Source organism: Globicephala melas, chromosome 13 (genome assembly GCF_963455315.2).
Source record: "Globicephala melas chromosome 13, mGloMel1.2, whole genome shotgun sequence".
In the NCBI taxonomy this organism is placed as follows: Eukaryota; Metazoa; Chordata; class Mammalia; order Artiodactyla; family Delphinidae; genus Globicephala; species Globicephala melas.
The window spans coordinates 88,135,453-88,149,213 of NC_083326.1; the positions used below are offsets into that span (position 1 = coordinate 88,135,453).

Here is a 13,761-nt window from a genome sequence, read left to right on the forward strand (position 1 = left end):
GGGCATATGTGTGAATTGAACTCCAGGGCATCTCCCTAGAAATGGAACTATAAAGGTCATAAGTCATGGACACTTATGTGTTTTATGTTTCTACCTTCCCAAGTGGCCAAACCAGTTTACACTCCCACCAGCGGCATCGAGGTTGGCTTGGTGTTTGCCTGAGGGTCCTTAGGGACCCTCGGACCTGAGTTCCCAGCGGGCAGGTTCTCAGATCTCTTGTGCCCAATTTGCATTACTTGGGTTCCCAGCAGACTTGTCTGCAAGTGTGCTCAGGACTAGGTAGCTAACTCCTTGTCATTTTGGGTTCTCTTTGCTCTGGGAGGACTCCCCATGGTGGCATCTTTCCCAGGGAACTTGACTCTCCTGATGGGGCCATTAGCTGTCTGCTCTTGCTGCCAGCCGTGGATGCTTGCTTGGGGAGAGGGGCCACCATATGAGTTTAAGAATCCGTGGCTGTTCAGACAAATGCCCCAAACTGGCCTTCTATATTTAGGATGTGTGTGAGTTTGGAGGACTCCCTTCGGCCAACATCTTTGCTGAAAGCCAATGAAGGATAATAACCCACACTTGTCGAGCTGGAGGTGTACCTCATTTTCCATCTTTGACAATACTGAGAGGAGGCTGTGCCCCAGGAGAATGTAAGTTCTTTGCGTGAACAGTTCTTGTCTGGACCCTTGACCCTGGAACCTAAATACTCATGGATTGCATCCCTGGTTTGTCACTAAGATGAGAAGAGCTGCCACGGTTGGAAACACTAAATTTCATCATCCTGTTTGCAGAATTAGGGCCACAAAGGCTGCCGACCACTTAGATGCTCTAAGAATAAGGTGGCCGTCTTTCCAGGGTGGGAAAAGCATCGGTCTCTGCTTCCTTTACTTCCCAGAAGGTCCTGACCGAGACGGAGGCGCGGGGGAAGAGCCGGAGGGAAGGGCGGGTAGGGAGGCCCGCACCCCAACATGGCGCCCGCCCCGGGCCCGCCGTGCCGTGTTTGTACACAGGGGCAGGGCCTTTGTGTGGGCCACCCCGCGAGTTTCCCGCCCAAGGGGGCCTCGGCCCTCTCCTTCCACTTCTGTTCCCGCGGTGGCAGCTGGGCGCGCCTCGTCGCCGTCGGCGCATGCGCGCGCGGGAACCCGCCCTCCGGGCTGGCGCACGTGGTCCCGCGGGCCGGCGTGCGTGCGCGCGACCGCCTAGCCTCCCGCGCCCGGCGCGCCGCGAACCTCTCCCTATGCGCCAGGCCAACGGGCACAGCCGCCGGAGCCGGGGCGGCGTGCGTGCGCGTGCGCGAGGGGTCACGTGGGAGCGACGCAGCGCCGTTGCCCCGCCCTCCCTCGGCGCGCGCCGGCGTCGGCTGCGTCTCCGGGCATTTGAATTGCGCTTCCGCCATCTTTCCAGCCCTCAGTCAGACGGGCTCGGAGACGCTTCTGGAAGGTAGTGGAGCTGGGGCGGGGGCTGCGGTGCCGGGGCGGGGGCGGGGATCGGGGCGTCCCAGCGGCGGCGGGAGGCGGCCGTGAGGCGGTGGCTGCGTGGGGTCCCCGGGCTCCGGGAGGAGGACCTTCCTTCCTATCTGGCCGCGAGGGCGCCGGGACCCGAGCCGCGGTGGGCCGGGCGGGCGGCCGGGGCGGAGGGGAGGCCGGGCGGCCGGGCCGCGGGGCTGCAGGAGAGATCCGGCCGGGGCGGCCGGGCGGAGGGCCGGGGGGCGGCCGGGGCGGCCCGGGCTGGCCGCGGGCCGTGACCGGGCGCTTTCCGCGCCGGGGCCTCGGCGCCGAGCGGGCGCGAGCCGGGCCCCGGCGGCCGGGGGAGCCGAGCCGGGGAGCAGCGCCTCGCCGCCATCGCCGTCGCGCGCCCTCGCGGCCCCCGCGCGCGCGTGTGCGTGTGTGTGTGTGTGTCGGGGTGGGGGTGGGGTGCGGGCTGCCGGGCTCCGGGGTGGAGGCCTTTGTGGGCCCGGGCACGTGGGGCGGGTCCGGCCATGCGGCCTCACTTCTTTCTCCTTTGCCCGCAGTAGCATCGCGATGGCTGCGCAAGGAGAGCCCCAAGTGCAGTTCAAGGTGGGTATCCGAGGGGGTCGGGAGGAAGGGCGGCCCTAGGAACGGGGGCCCCGCGTCCGGACGGCCTTAACGGCGGGCTCTGCTTCGTGACCGCGGCCGGGTGCCGTTGGCCCGCCTCGCCGGCCAGCGTGCTGGTGCTGCGGCAGTGCCTTCGGTCCCCTGACAACGGGGGGGGGGGGGGGGGAGAGGCGGGGGGAGGGGGCGAGCCCCGCCCTGCGCGCGGGGAAGCTGGGCTCGGAGCTCCGCCGCTTCGGGTCATTCGTGAGATGGGACGGGGCTGCTGTCTTAAGATGCTTTGTCTTAGGTGTGCTCAGGGGGCATGTAGGGTACTTCCCTGTGAGACGGCGGTCCAGAGCACCGGGACAGTCTCACAGTCCCGAGGTCCTGAGACCCGTTCCGGTGTTTACTTCAAAGATGTGTTTCCCAACAGCTCGTATTGGTTGGTGACGGCGGTACTGGGAAAACTACATTTGTGAAACGCCATCTGACTGGTGAATTTGAGAAGAAGTATGTAGGTACGTGGGGGAAACGATGTGTGAAAACGTGTGGGAGACGGATGAGGTCACTGACTAACTTTCCACGCTTACGTTCCAGCCACCTTGGGCGTTGAGGTCCATCCCCTTGTGTTCCATACCAACAGAGGACCCATTAAGTTCAACGTATGGGATACAGCTGGCCAGGAGAAATTTGGTGGACTGAGAGATGGCTATTACATCCAAGGTGGGTATCTGCCTCGTAACCGGCCGCCTTTGAGAGGATTTGTAGCTTCCCGTCCAAGGCTGCTTACAGGTCACCAGGTCTGTCCCGGCAGACACGTGCCTCATGCTGACTGGCCATTGCGCGATGCGCTTCGGTTCAGGAGGTGGGCTGGCTCCTGAGAGCTGACCCTCGGTCGGAGGGGAGGAGATCCTGTGAAGGTTGTCTGGTGCCATTTGATTGCATGCTTGCGTCACCGTAGGCACTGTTTTGAAAGAGGTGATGCGATGTATGTTGAGGCTCTTAATTTAAAAACTGGAAGCAACAGACAAGGTGTTGCTGCAGCCCCAGTATTTGAAAACTTAGGTTTGGGTATATATTTTGGTGGTAGTCGATGATCATTTCTTCTGCACTCCATTAAAAAGGTAGTAAACAGTTTGACCAGATCCTGGACCAGAGGCACTAGGCTTTCTATTTTATAAAATGTGGTATAAGACCAGCCGGTTTCTTTTTAATTTCACTAGGTCTTGCAGAATATTTTTTTCAGAGTGTTTGATTTTAAAAGTGCAAAGGAAACAAATGCTTCTCATTATACCCAGCAAAAAGATGAACAAAGAAAATGCTCAATGTAAGACTTTCTCTTCCCATGAAAATCGTTGGGAATCTTTCCATGTCTTTTGCCTTACGAGAGTGCGTACAACTGCAAAGATTTTTCCTCTCCCCTCCCCGCCCCCATTCTTTACCTAAAAATCTGTTTAATGTATCACGCATACTCAGTGGCTTACCAGCTTTATCATGGCTCTTTCTGCAGGTCAACATAGGGACTTAACTGAGCTTTTAAAAATAGGCACAGTATATCCTAGTGTGTTCAGCCATTTAAGAACGTTTTGAAAGAGTAGATTGCTAGATCCTCAGAATATGGGAGGTGAGTTCCCTGGAATGCTGATTTATCGTTGATCTACTGGATACTTTTTTGGGATGAGGCAGAACTTACGAAGTATTACAGGTAGAGAGATTTCATATGGTAAGCTGGTCTTTCATGGTTTCATGTACAGTAAAATGGACTTTTAAATAATACTGTGTATTAAAATGATTTGAGATTTTTGGAATTGGTAGAGATCTTGAAAATGAGTAGAGAAACGTGGCTGACCTGGAGTTAGGCCTGAGACTGTGAGTCCATAGTTCTTAGCATGTTTCATCCATGTAGCAGATTCTTAGGCCGACACTAATCTACTGTAAATGCTCCTTTCAGCCCAGTGTGCTATCATAATGTTTGATGTAACATCGAGGGTTACTTACAAGAACGTGCCCAACTGGCATAGAGATCTGGTACGCGTGTGTGAGAACATCCCCATCGTGCTGTGTGGCAACAAAGTGGATATTAAGGACAGAAAGGTTAAGGCAAAGTCGATTGTCTTCCACCGAAAGAAGAATCTTCAGGTATGGTTCTTAGAACTTACTGGATTTATGATCCTTAGGTAAATTATGAGTCCATTAAAGTGCTTCATCAACATCTTTGATGTGTGGGTTTTTAAAATTAATTTTACCTCTCATTTAAACAGTACTATGACATCTCCGCCAAAAGTAACTACAATTTTGAAAAGCCCTTCCTCTGGCTTGCTAGAAAACTGATCGGAGACCCTAACTTGGAGTTCGTCGCCATGCCTGCTCTCGCCCCGCCAGAGGTGGTCATGGACCCAGCGTTGGCAGCGCAGTACGAGCACGATCTAGAGGTACGGTGTGTGCGGCTCGGTAGTGAATGCTTCTAGGTTCCTAGTGGTTTTCACCTGGAGCATGACAACGTTTTCATCTCTGTGTCTAGGTTGCTCAGACAACTGCCCTCCCGGATGAAGATGATGACCTGTGAGAAAAGTGAAGCTGGAGCCCAGCGTCAGAAGTCTAGTTTTATAGGCAACTGTCCTGTGATGTCAGTGGTGCAGCGTGTTTGCCACTTTATTATATAGCTAAGCAGAACATGTGCTTAATGTTTGGTATGCTGAAGGAGATGAATGGGCTTTGGAGTGAATGTGGCAGTTAAAAAAAAAAAAAAACTTCATTTTTTTGGACCTGCATATTTAGGTGTTTTGGAACACAGTTCTTTCCTCAAGTTTCAAATATAAGACTGCTACAGTCACATCACAATATTCAGTGGTGGAATCTTGTTTGTTACTGTCATTCCCATTCCTTTTCGTTTAGAATCAGAATAAAGTTGTATTTCAAATATCTAAGCAAATGAACTCATCCCTCGTTTAAATGAGCATTTTAAAACCACTAACAGGGAAAATTGTGCCATGTTAGTATCTGAATTGCCTTTGCTATTACTACTTAATTTGAAGTCTGTTAGGTTAAATTCTTCTAATTTTCTGTACATGTGAATCATTTCACACAAATGAAATGACAGGTCAACAGTATTGTATTCGGTAAGTCGTTAAGAGGTGTAAATACTGTCAATGCAGTCAGGCTAAAATAATACCTACCCCACCTGTCTTTTGGCCTAGGTAGTGTCACACCTAGGGAAGAGCTTGTTTGAGATTTGTGTGACCTGTCAGAATAAAAGTGGTACCTGTTTTAGACGTTTCAAATAGAGATCTTAAGAATTATAGTTGCTTTTATGGCAAAAGTAACCATGTTCTAATGTAGAGCTTCTCAAAGTCTGATGAAACCATACAGATGGTTGCGGGAACTTGAGGGACGTCTCATCTGTTAAAAATGAATATAAATTGTGCGTTTACTTGCCTTTTGTTTCAGCGTTAACATGTTTAACGTAAAGTTGGTATGCTAGGAAGATGTTCACGTTTACCTGCTGTTGTCAAGTACTCCCAAGCTTTAAAGATGTCAAAGATTAAGGATTTCATTGGACACATCACAGCTTTGGTGGTTTTTCTCCCCACAAAGAATTTTTGTGGGCGGTGCAAGGACACAGCAGGATGCTGCAACAGAAAAGTAGGGCTTAGATTGGCTTCTCAGTGAAGTGAAACAAGACTGCCAAAGTCTCAATAGGTTAACCACTTATGTTCGTATGGTTTCCACATGTAAACATGAATTGAGTCCGTCTTGCCTGAGTTTGATCCCATCGACACCATACTGTAGCAATTAGAAGTCAAAATAAGAGCTATTTTGCTCATGTAAGTACTACTGTACTATAGTGCAGTTTACCAAAGTTCTTTAGGTGTCCAGTTATCCTTAAATGATTACTTTCCTACCTAAAAAGGTAGGGAAGGATCACGTCAGTATGTGGAGAACTGAAATATAAAGGGTAAAATTGGATGCGTTTTAATTTGTTAAAATATTGAATAAATATTAATAGATTCACTTACAGATTTGAATTGCTGTATATGCTATGCTATATTCAGAACCAGACTTTAACAGATGTGAAGTTTCTTCCCATGATCAGGATGAGATAACTTACACGAAGGGTATGTGTGTGTAACCTCATGTAGAATGACAAATACGCTGAATCTTAAATGTAACACTTAAATCTTGCAAGTTACTTGGAGGTGGGAGAGAATTTACGTCATTCGTCGGAAGAAAAAAATTGCCAAATACATTGCTTCTACTTTGCCTGGATTTTCTGAATCATCTGGTGTTCAGTTATCTTGCGGGGAATGCGTTTCTGTCTCTTTTATACAAATGGGGACGTTTTCCCCTCAGTTTGAAATCTGGTCTCTAACACGGGGGAACCTTCAGTTGAAAGCCAAGCTAGAAATGGCTTCTAAGAACAGAATTGGTCGGAGTAGAAGCACACAGTGATTTTGAAGACAGTCTCATGATGTGCCCCGGCCAAGTTTTAAGACCCCACAGAATGGGTCTTTGGTCCCATCGATCTCAATACCTAGGAAAGGGCAGAGATGGCCGAAAACGCATTGAACTTGTAAGACCAGTTGCCTGGCTGATCGTGTGCACCAGGTGGTGAGAATTTCTGGTCCCTTTTGTAAAAGCATCACTTGAAGAAATTGTGTCTGACTCGGGAGTCGTGCCTCGGAGACGAGTGACGTTACGTATCGAGGACGCCTTCAGATGCCTTCAGGCGTGTGGGAGCTCTAGGCGCCCTGCCTGACAGTAACCTGGGCACATGCTTCCCACCTAGAGCCGTGTTGGGGTGAAAGGCGGCCCTGGCCCGTTGCACCTTCCCATTAGAGCGCCCTGAGCGGTCCTTGGGAAGTGGCTCGGACCTGATCCACCTGATCCGCAAGGCCTTGCACGCGTGGGTCCTGCCTTTCTGGGCTTCGCAGTGTTCTTTTGCAGAACCTCCTTTCTCGTTCCTGAAGTAAGCCCACCAGTTAAGTGCTGCAGCTCCTTCACAGCTCACGCGTTGGGTTTTAAACTGGGTCGGGGGGTCCCTGCCGTGGCCGTATCACTGGACCGCCTCGGCCTCGGGCCGCATCGGATGGTAGATTTGTGTTAGAGGTGGTCTCCTTCGGCAGCCGAATCGCCGTGGGGCCAAGGAGTGTGTCTTTTTGCTCCCTCATGTTCCTGGTGTTATTAAGTCTCTGAACCCTGAGGAGGAAAGGAACTTAGGGGTTGGAGGTAGGGCTGGGGTCGATGGGATTAGGGTGGGAAGGGGCGGGGGTGGGGGTTACGCCATTACAGTCTGGTGGTTTTGAAGTTTTTCCCTCCCGGAATTTGTAGTTTGCACTGTCTTTGGTCCTTTTATTCCAGTTTGTCTTTACAGGAGTGGGGAAAGGGGGGCCCGTCGGGAGCTTTGCCAGTTGTCGAGTAACTAGGTTAGGACAGTGCTGTTGCATGGTCTGGTGCCTCAGGTTGGACCGTAGGAAGTGGAAGAGGACCCTTGAATTGAGTTGGTTTTCAGTCAGCCCCCTGCCTTTAAGAAGCAAAGGAGAAGCCACCCCAGATGGGTATCTTTCTGTAATGTGGGCAGTTCACCCCCTAAATTCTGAGCTCCGTGACCAGGGATATCATGGCTGGCCAGGCAGCTTTCGTCTTGGGAGGCGAGCGGTCAGGAGGCACCTGCAGAAAAGTTAATGACCGTAGTGAGTACTCAGATGGAACCTTAGACAACGCTGTGAAAGCATGACAGGAATTGAATCTGAGTCTTGGGAGGAAGGGCGGTGATCTGAAGGTATTCGAGAGAGAAAAGCACGTGAGGCAAAGGGAACAAAACCCCGGGGCAGAGAACGTGGCTGGAGAGCCATAGACAGGGGTTTTCAAGCCCAGGTACAGATTTCGATACTTGGGACACCGTGGGGAGCCCCTGGAGGAGGGTCAGAGTGACGTTTCAGAAGCTGTGGCAGCAGGAGTGGGCTCCCACGGGCCAGTGACAGTCCAGGCTTGCCCCACTCAAGTCCATTCTCGACTTTCGCTGCAGTAGTTCAGAGAAGGGAGGGTGACACCGTGGACAAAGCCCCTGTTCATCCAGCAAGCATCTCAGCGAAAACTAAATTGAATAAATACCGGCTGGGGGCGCCAGGCCCCCTCTTTTTTGCTAGCCACCACACTCACGTTTCTTCCCCAACTTCGTTGGGGTATAATTGACACAGATTGTGTGTGTTTGCGGTGTGCACTGCGGTGGTTTGATATACCGTCCACCATCCATCACCTCACAGTTATTTTTTGTGTGTAGTAAGAACATTTCGGATTTCTCTCAGCACGTTTCAAGCGTACAATGAAGCAGTAGTAACTACAGTCACCATGCAGTACCTTTGATCTCCAGGCCCCATTCATCTGGCATAACTGAAACTTGGTGCCCTTTGACCAACATCTCCCCACTTCCCTCTCGTGCACTTCTCCGCAGCCCCTGGCAGCCACCTTCCTCCTCTGCTTCTACAAGCTCACCTTCCTTTTAGATTCCACATGCGCCTGTTGCCGGACACGATTTGTCTTTCTGTCTCTGGCTGATTTCACTGAGTATAATGTCCTTGAGGTTCATTCATATTGTAAATGACAGGATTTCCTTCTTTTTTAAGGCTGAACAATTTTCTGTCATATATGTATGTATGGATGGATGGATGTATAGATAGATATATACACACACACTACATTTTCCTCATCCATTCATCTGCCGATGGACACTGAGGTTGATTCCGTGTCTTGGCTGTTGTAAATAAATTTGCTTCTTAAGAGAAGGGGGTCTTAAAAAAATTGAGCTTCCCCAAGAGTAGCGGTGAGACTTAAACCTATTTAAAGTTACGAATTCAAGGCCAGTTGTTTACAGACAAAACTATCGGTCAGGCGAGATGGTTATGTTGTGATCCCCTAGGCATGAAAGATGGGAAACCAAACTGTTAGGAAGCATCCTTTATTCTAGACAACACTGAAGCCAGCCTGGCAGAGTGAACTCATGGGCCATTTGGGGGTGAGTAACGTTTGCTTTTTTATTTCCTCACACGTCTGACCTTTTTTTTCCCAAAGAGAAAAAAGTCATATACTTTATGGATTAAAAGTTTAGGGATTTGAACAGTTAAAACATACACAGCCACCACATTTTCTGTTTACCATTCAGAGGTAACTTGTTGACATTTCGTCGACATTTCAAATCTTCCTTCAAAGAGTGGGATTGATTATACTATAATATTGTTTCATAAACATTTTCCACTCTCTATTAGGGGCTTTTCCACATCAGATGGTTTTACACCACTTTCGGTAATTACCTAGTAACCCACAGCGTGGATGGGCCATCCCATTGTCAGACACATTCTTTTGTTTGTTCGGGTTATGTTTCTCTGTTCTCTGCTCTTCGTTTGGTTTTCAGAAAGGGTCTAGCTCTTATTTCCAAATGCATTGAGCTTCCACGTCCTTTCACCTCCATGTACTACTAAAATCGTCATGTTTCTAAATTGTAACTTTTGAAGATGGTGGAAAATCAAAATTATTTTAAAAACCTTTTGCATGTGTGTTTTGCCATATCTTCAACTTTATATCCCCGTGTCTGATTGATGCAAGATGCAAACATACTAGTCTGTGCTGAACTAAACACATTTTATTAAATAGTTTCCTTGCTGCTACTTATTCTGTGAATTCATGTTTTGTGTTTTCACAGACACTCAAAGTGAGGTGTGTACTCTTACCCCCTTTTCAAGTATTTATATTGTGTTATGCTCCAATTTGGAGCTCAGAAAATATTGACTGGTGATGGGATTGGATTATAGGGAGAAGATCTGGAAGAAGAGTAGGGCTAACCAAAGAAAACTGCCCTGAGGAAAAAGGATGTGGAAAGCTTAAATCTCAAAAACAAAACCAAAAAACCACATGATGGTCCAGTTCTGGAAGGGAGCTAACTAGTTTCTTTTTGTGAACAATTTTACCCCTTCAGGCATAATCTTACCTTTTGTGAATAGTTGCCAGTAATTAAATACTGGGGCTAAGGTGGCCTGTTCTTTTTTCTTTTTAAATTTTTGGTTGCGTTGGGTCTTTGTTGCGGTACGCAGGCGTCTCACTGCAGTGGCTTCTCTTGTTGCGGAGCACGGGCTCTAGGCTTGCGGGCTTCAGTAGTTGTGGCATGTGGGCTCAGTAGTTGTGGCTCGCAGGCTCTAGAGCACAGGCTCAGTAGTTGCGGCGCACGGGCCCAGCCCCTCCGCGGCATGTGGGATCTTCCCAGACCAGGGCTCGAACCCGTGTCCCCTGCATTGGCAGGCGGACTCTCAACCACTGCGCCACCAGGGAAGCCCAGCCTGTTCTTTTCTAAGACCACGTTTGGCCGTTTGGTTGCTATCAAGTCCCACTGGGCCTACTAAAGAAGGATGAGTGGGTAGGAAATATAAGGTGTCTTGTTACCTGAGTCTTCATGATTTGAGGCCCTCTACTTATGGGATTGTGTTAGAAGGTAAACTTTGTCATCACACAGAACTATAAATAAACTGGTGACTTAAAACTCTAGTTCCTAACTCAATCATCACTTCCTCTGAACACCTGGGGGCTTCTGCCTAGACCCTCTGCCACTGAGGCCTCGATTCCAGAAGCAGTGCCACTGTCTCTGCCCTTGCCGGGATTAGGAACGCTGTCTCTCTGTGACTACTTCTGCCTCAAAGCCTGGGGCTAGAGCAGCCAAGAGGCAGAGTCCCTCAGACCCTTTCGTCTGGTTGTGGGAGATACAAAAGGGGGTGCTTGGAAAGAGACGGGCCTGACGCAGACCCAGAGCAAAGCTGGGCTTCTGTTCGCACGGCAGCAGGGCCGAGGTGGGCGATGGCCTTGGGGTGATCATTTACCCTAATGATCACACACTCTATTAAAAAGGATTATGTACTTTTCAAATCATTGCTAATAACCAACTTATTCCCATTTTTCCCATAACTGCAATGAACATTTTTGTATATATGGTTTGAACTTTTTTTCCTTAGAAATGGGCAGGGGATTATCTGGTCGCAGTTTATGAAAATCATTGTGTTTTAAAAGGCGTTGTCTGATTTGCAGCAACATGGATGGACCTAGAGATGATTGTACTAAGTGAAATAAGTCAGACAGAGAAAGACAAATACCATATGATATCACTTATATGTGGAATCTAAAATACGACACAAATGAACTTCTCTACGACAGAAACAGACTCACAGACATAGGGAACAGACTTGTGGTTGCCAAGGGGGAGGGGAGGGATGGATTGGGAGTTTGGGATTAGCAGATGCAAACTATTATATATAGAATGGATCAACAACAAGGTCCTACTGTATAGCACTGGGAACTCTATTCAGTATCCTGTGAGAAACCATCATGGAAAAGAATCTGAAAAAGAATGTGTGTGTGTGTGTGTGTGTGTGTATAACTGAGTCACTTTGCTGTACAGCAGAAATTAACACAACATTGTAAACCAGCTCTACTTCAAGAAAAGCATTTTTAAGAGGCATTGTCAGCCGCCTCTTCTGGGGCCTGATTTATTTTTTTAATATCTGACATCATTTTCATAATTTCCTTTTGCTCGTTTTGAAATACTACGGTTACAGTTTTAATCTTTTTTGAGGAGGCCTCTTTCTGGCATCATTTCCTTGTCTGCAGGTGCGTTATTTTATTTGCTTATTTTCTCTCTTTCTCTTTCAGATACTGTCTTGTATGAGGTTCCACCATCATCCCTTTCTCTTGCTTATCTTTGGGAGCTTAGCGTCCTGCACTTTCAGAAGGGAGGGGTGGATTAGAGCCAATTTTCTGGGGGATTCGTGATGTTTAAGAAATAGCTCCCTACTTGGAAATTTCCTGGTTCTTACCCTTTCCTGCTTTTATTTGGACTCTGGTTTTCCTTTTGCTTCTTGTCCCAGCCCTGCCTACTTGGGAATCCACTCCTAGAAGCTTCTGCTCAGCGTGGGACTGTGCCCGCTCAGGCTGCTGTAACAACGTACTTTTCCTTCCTCACAGTTCTGAAGGGTTCTGCAGGGTTCAGCTTCTAGTGAGAACTCTTCCTGGTGTGCAGACGGCCCTTTGTCCTCACAGAGCCTTTTCTCTGAGTGCTCTCCGGAGGGAGAGAGATCTCCCTCTTCCTCTTCTTATAAGGCCACCAATTCTATCCCATTACAGCCCCAGCCTCATGACCTAACTTAACCTCAGTTACCTCCCGGTAGGCTCCTCCTCCACATACAACCACCCTGGGAGTTAGGGCTTCAACACGTGGAGTTTGAGGGCCACGAACGTCCAGCTCATACAACTTGTTAGTTTCACGTATTCATAAGCTAAAGATGCTCCAGTCCCTGCTGGTCCTTGAAGCACCACCTTCTGGTGTGTGGGATGCCTCTCAGTTGCTGTTCTCAAACCGGCCACTTTCTGCCTCTCAGTGACCAGCTTGTTGACTACTTTGGGATTCTGCTTTCAGACCCTGCAGCGGCCCTGTTGTCTTTTCTTTCCCTTTTCCCATCAAAGGTGCTGGTACTAAATGGACCATCCAGGAGCCAGTGATTTGTCCCCAGCCTGGTTTTTTGTTTTTCTTGAGATGCCGTAATACTTTTTGTTTTGCTACCCTAGGTTCTCTGTCAGTTTTCATAGGCAGAGGCAGAGTAAAAATCTGCCACCATGGCCGACATCATAATCCAAAGCCCCACCTGGGAAATATTTCTGCCCAAAAGTTTAACCTGAAAAATCGATCGAATCAAGCTCTTAAACGTAACCACCGATTTATAAAAATATGGGATCAGAGGAATATGTCAAATCACACTGTTCAGATCAAGTCTGCAAAATCCAGAATATGAAAAAAAACTGAACAGAACAAACTCCTTCTAGGAAAAAAAAAAACAAACCAAGGGAGAAATGATAGCTTAACAGACACTTAAGATCAACGTGAATTGGAAGCAGTCTGTGGCCCTCGTTTGGATATGGATTTTGACAAAGTCTAAAAAATTATGTGTTTGGTAGACAATCCCAGAAATCCGAGCATTGATTATATATTTGATGACCCTAGAAGGAGTTACGGTTAATTTGGTTTTGCTCTGATAAGTTTTTTGAAAGTCTGCTTTGGCATATGGTTGAAAATTTCTGTAATGAAAATCTAACTGATAAACGTTCTGCCTCAATCTTTCACCTGATAGCTTTAGCAGTCATTGACCAGTTCTAGATCCATCGGTTCACTAGGGATGGAAGAAAGGCCATTTCCTCGTTCTGTCACTCCTCCTAGATTTGTTGGCTGGCCTCTTTATCAGGAATAACTTCTCTTCGTCAACTGTTTGGTTGCCCTGAAGTATGGTCCATGTGGGACAGACAGAATAAATACTTAAGTCCTGTCCTCCATAAATTGTCTGAGTAATTATTTGATGCTGACCAATGAGGTTCTGTTTTTTCTTTGTCGTATCATTAGGGACACATATATTTTAATATATTCGGTATGCTTCGATATATTGTAGTCCTTACGTTCTTTTTTGATGGTCAACTTGTACTACCTTTATCCCTTGGCGACCCCATCCAGTTAGTTCCTGTGTAATTTTGATACGACCCTTCTCTCTTTTAATAACATTTTTGCTTGAGGTGGGACAAGATATCCTAGGTCCTTCCATACATTTCCTGTTGCAGACCTCAGATTTCTCCAGGAAGTCCTAGAGAGACGCTCGTTAGAGCCCAGAATCTGAGCGCTAGGACCGTTTGTTGTTACTAG

The 13,761-nt window shown here is 48.2% G+C and overlaps 1 protein-coding gene across 3 annotated transcripts; it reads left to right on the plus strand.

The window, feature by feature from the left end:
* The first annotated feature begins 1,225 nt into the window (after positions 1–1,225).
* RAN (RAN, member RAS oncogene family) lies at positions 1,226–6,308 on the plus strand. Of its 3 annotated transcripts, none has more exons than XM_030859948.2 (7): positions 1,226–1,428; positions 2,000–2,045; positions 2,476–2,560; positions 2,640–2,765; positions 3,994–4,181; positions 4,304–4,474; positions 4,564–6,308. In XM_030859948.2, the coding sequence occupies exons 1-7, from the start codon at positions 1,226–1,228 to the stop codon at positions 4,606–4,608; spliced, it is 864 nt and encodes a 287-aa protein (XP_030715808.2). In that variant the 3' UTR covers positions 4,609–6,308. The 3 variants fall into 3 exon arrangements, with proteins under 3 accessions (XP_030715808.2, XP_030715807.1, XP_060166714.1); XM_030859947.2 differs by having other exon boundaries at positions 1,337–1,428; positions 2,003–2,045; XM_060310731.1 differs by lacking the exon at positions 1,226–1,428 and adding an exon at positions 1,577–1,596 and having other exon boundaries at positions 2,003–2,045.
* The last annotated feature ends 7,453 nt before the right edge of the window (positions 6,309–13,761 follow it).

Coding starts and splice junctions, on each gene's coding strand:
- RAN (XM_030859948.2), top strand. CDS start 1,226: ATGCGCCAGGCCAACGGGCACAGCCGCCGGAGCCGGGGCGGCGTGCGT. Junction 1,429..1,999: donor CTCGGAGACGCTTCTGGAAG/GTAGTGGAGCTG, acceptor CTTTGCCCGCAG/TAGCATCGCGATGGCTGCGC. Junction 4,475..4,563: donor AGTACGAGCACGATCTAGAG/GTACGGTGTGTG, acceptor CTCTGTGTCTAG/GTTGCTCAGACAACTGCCCT.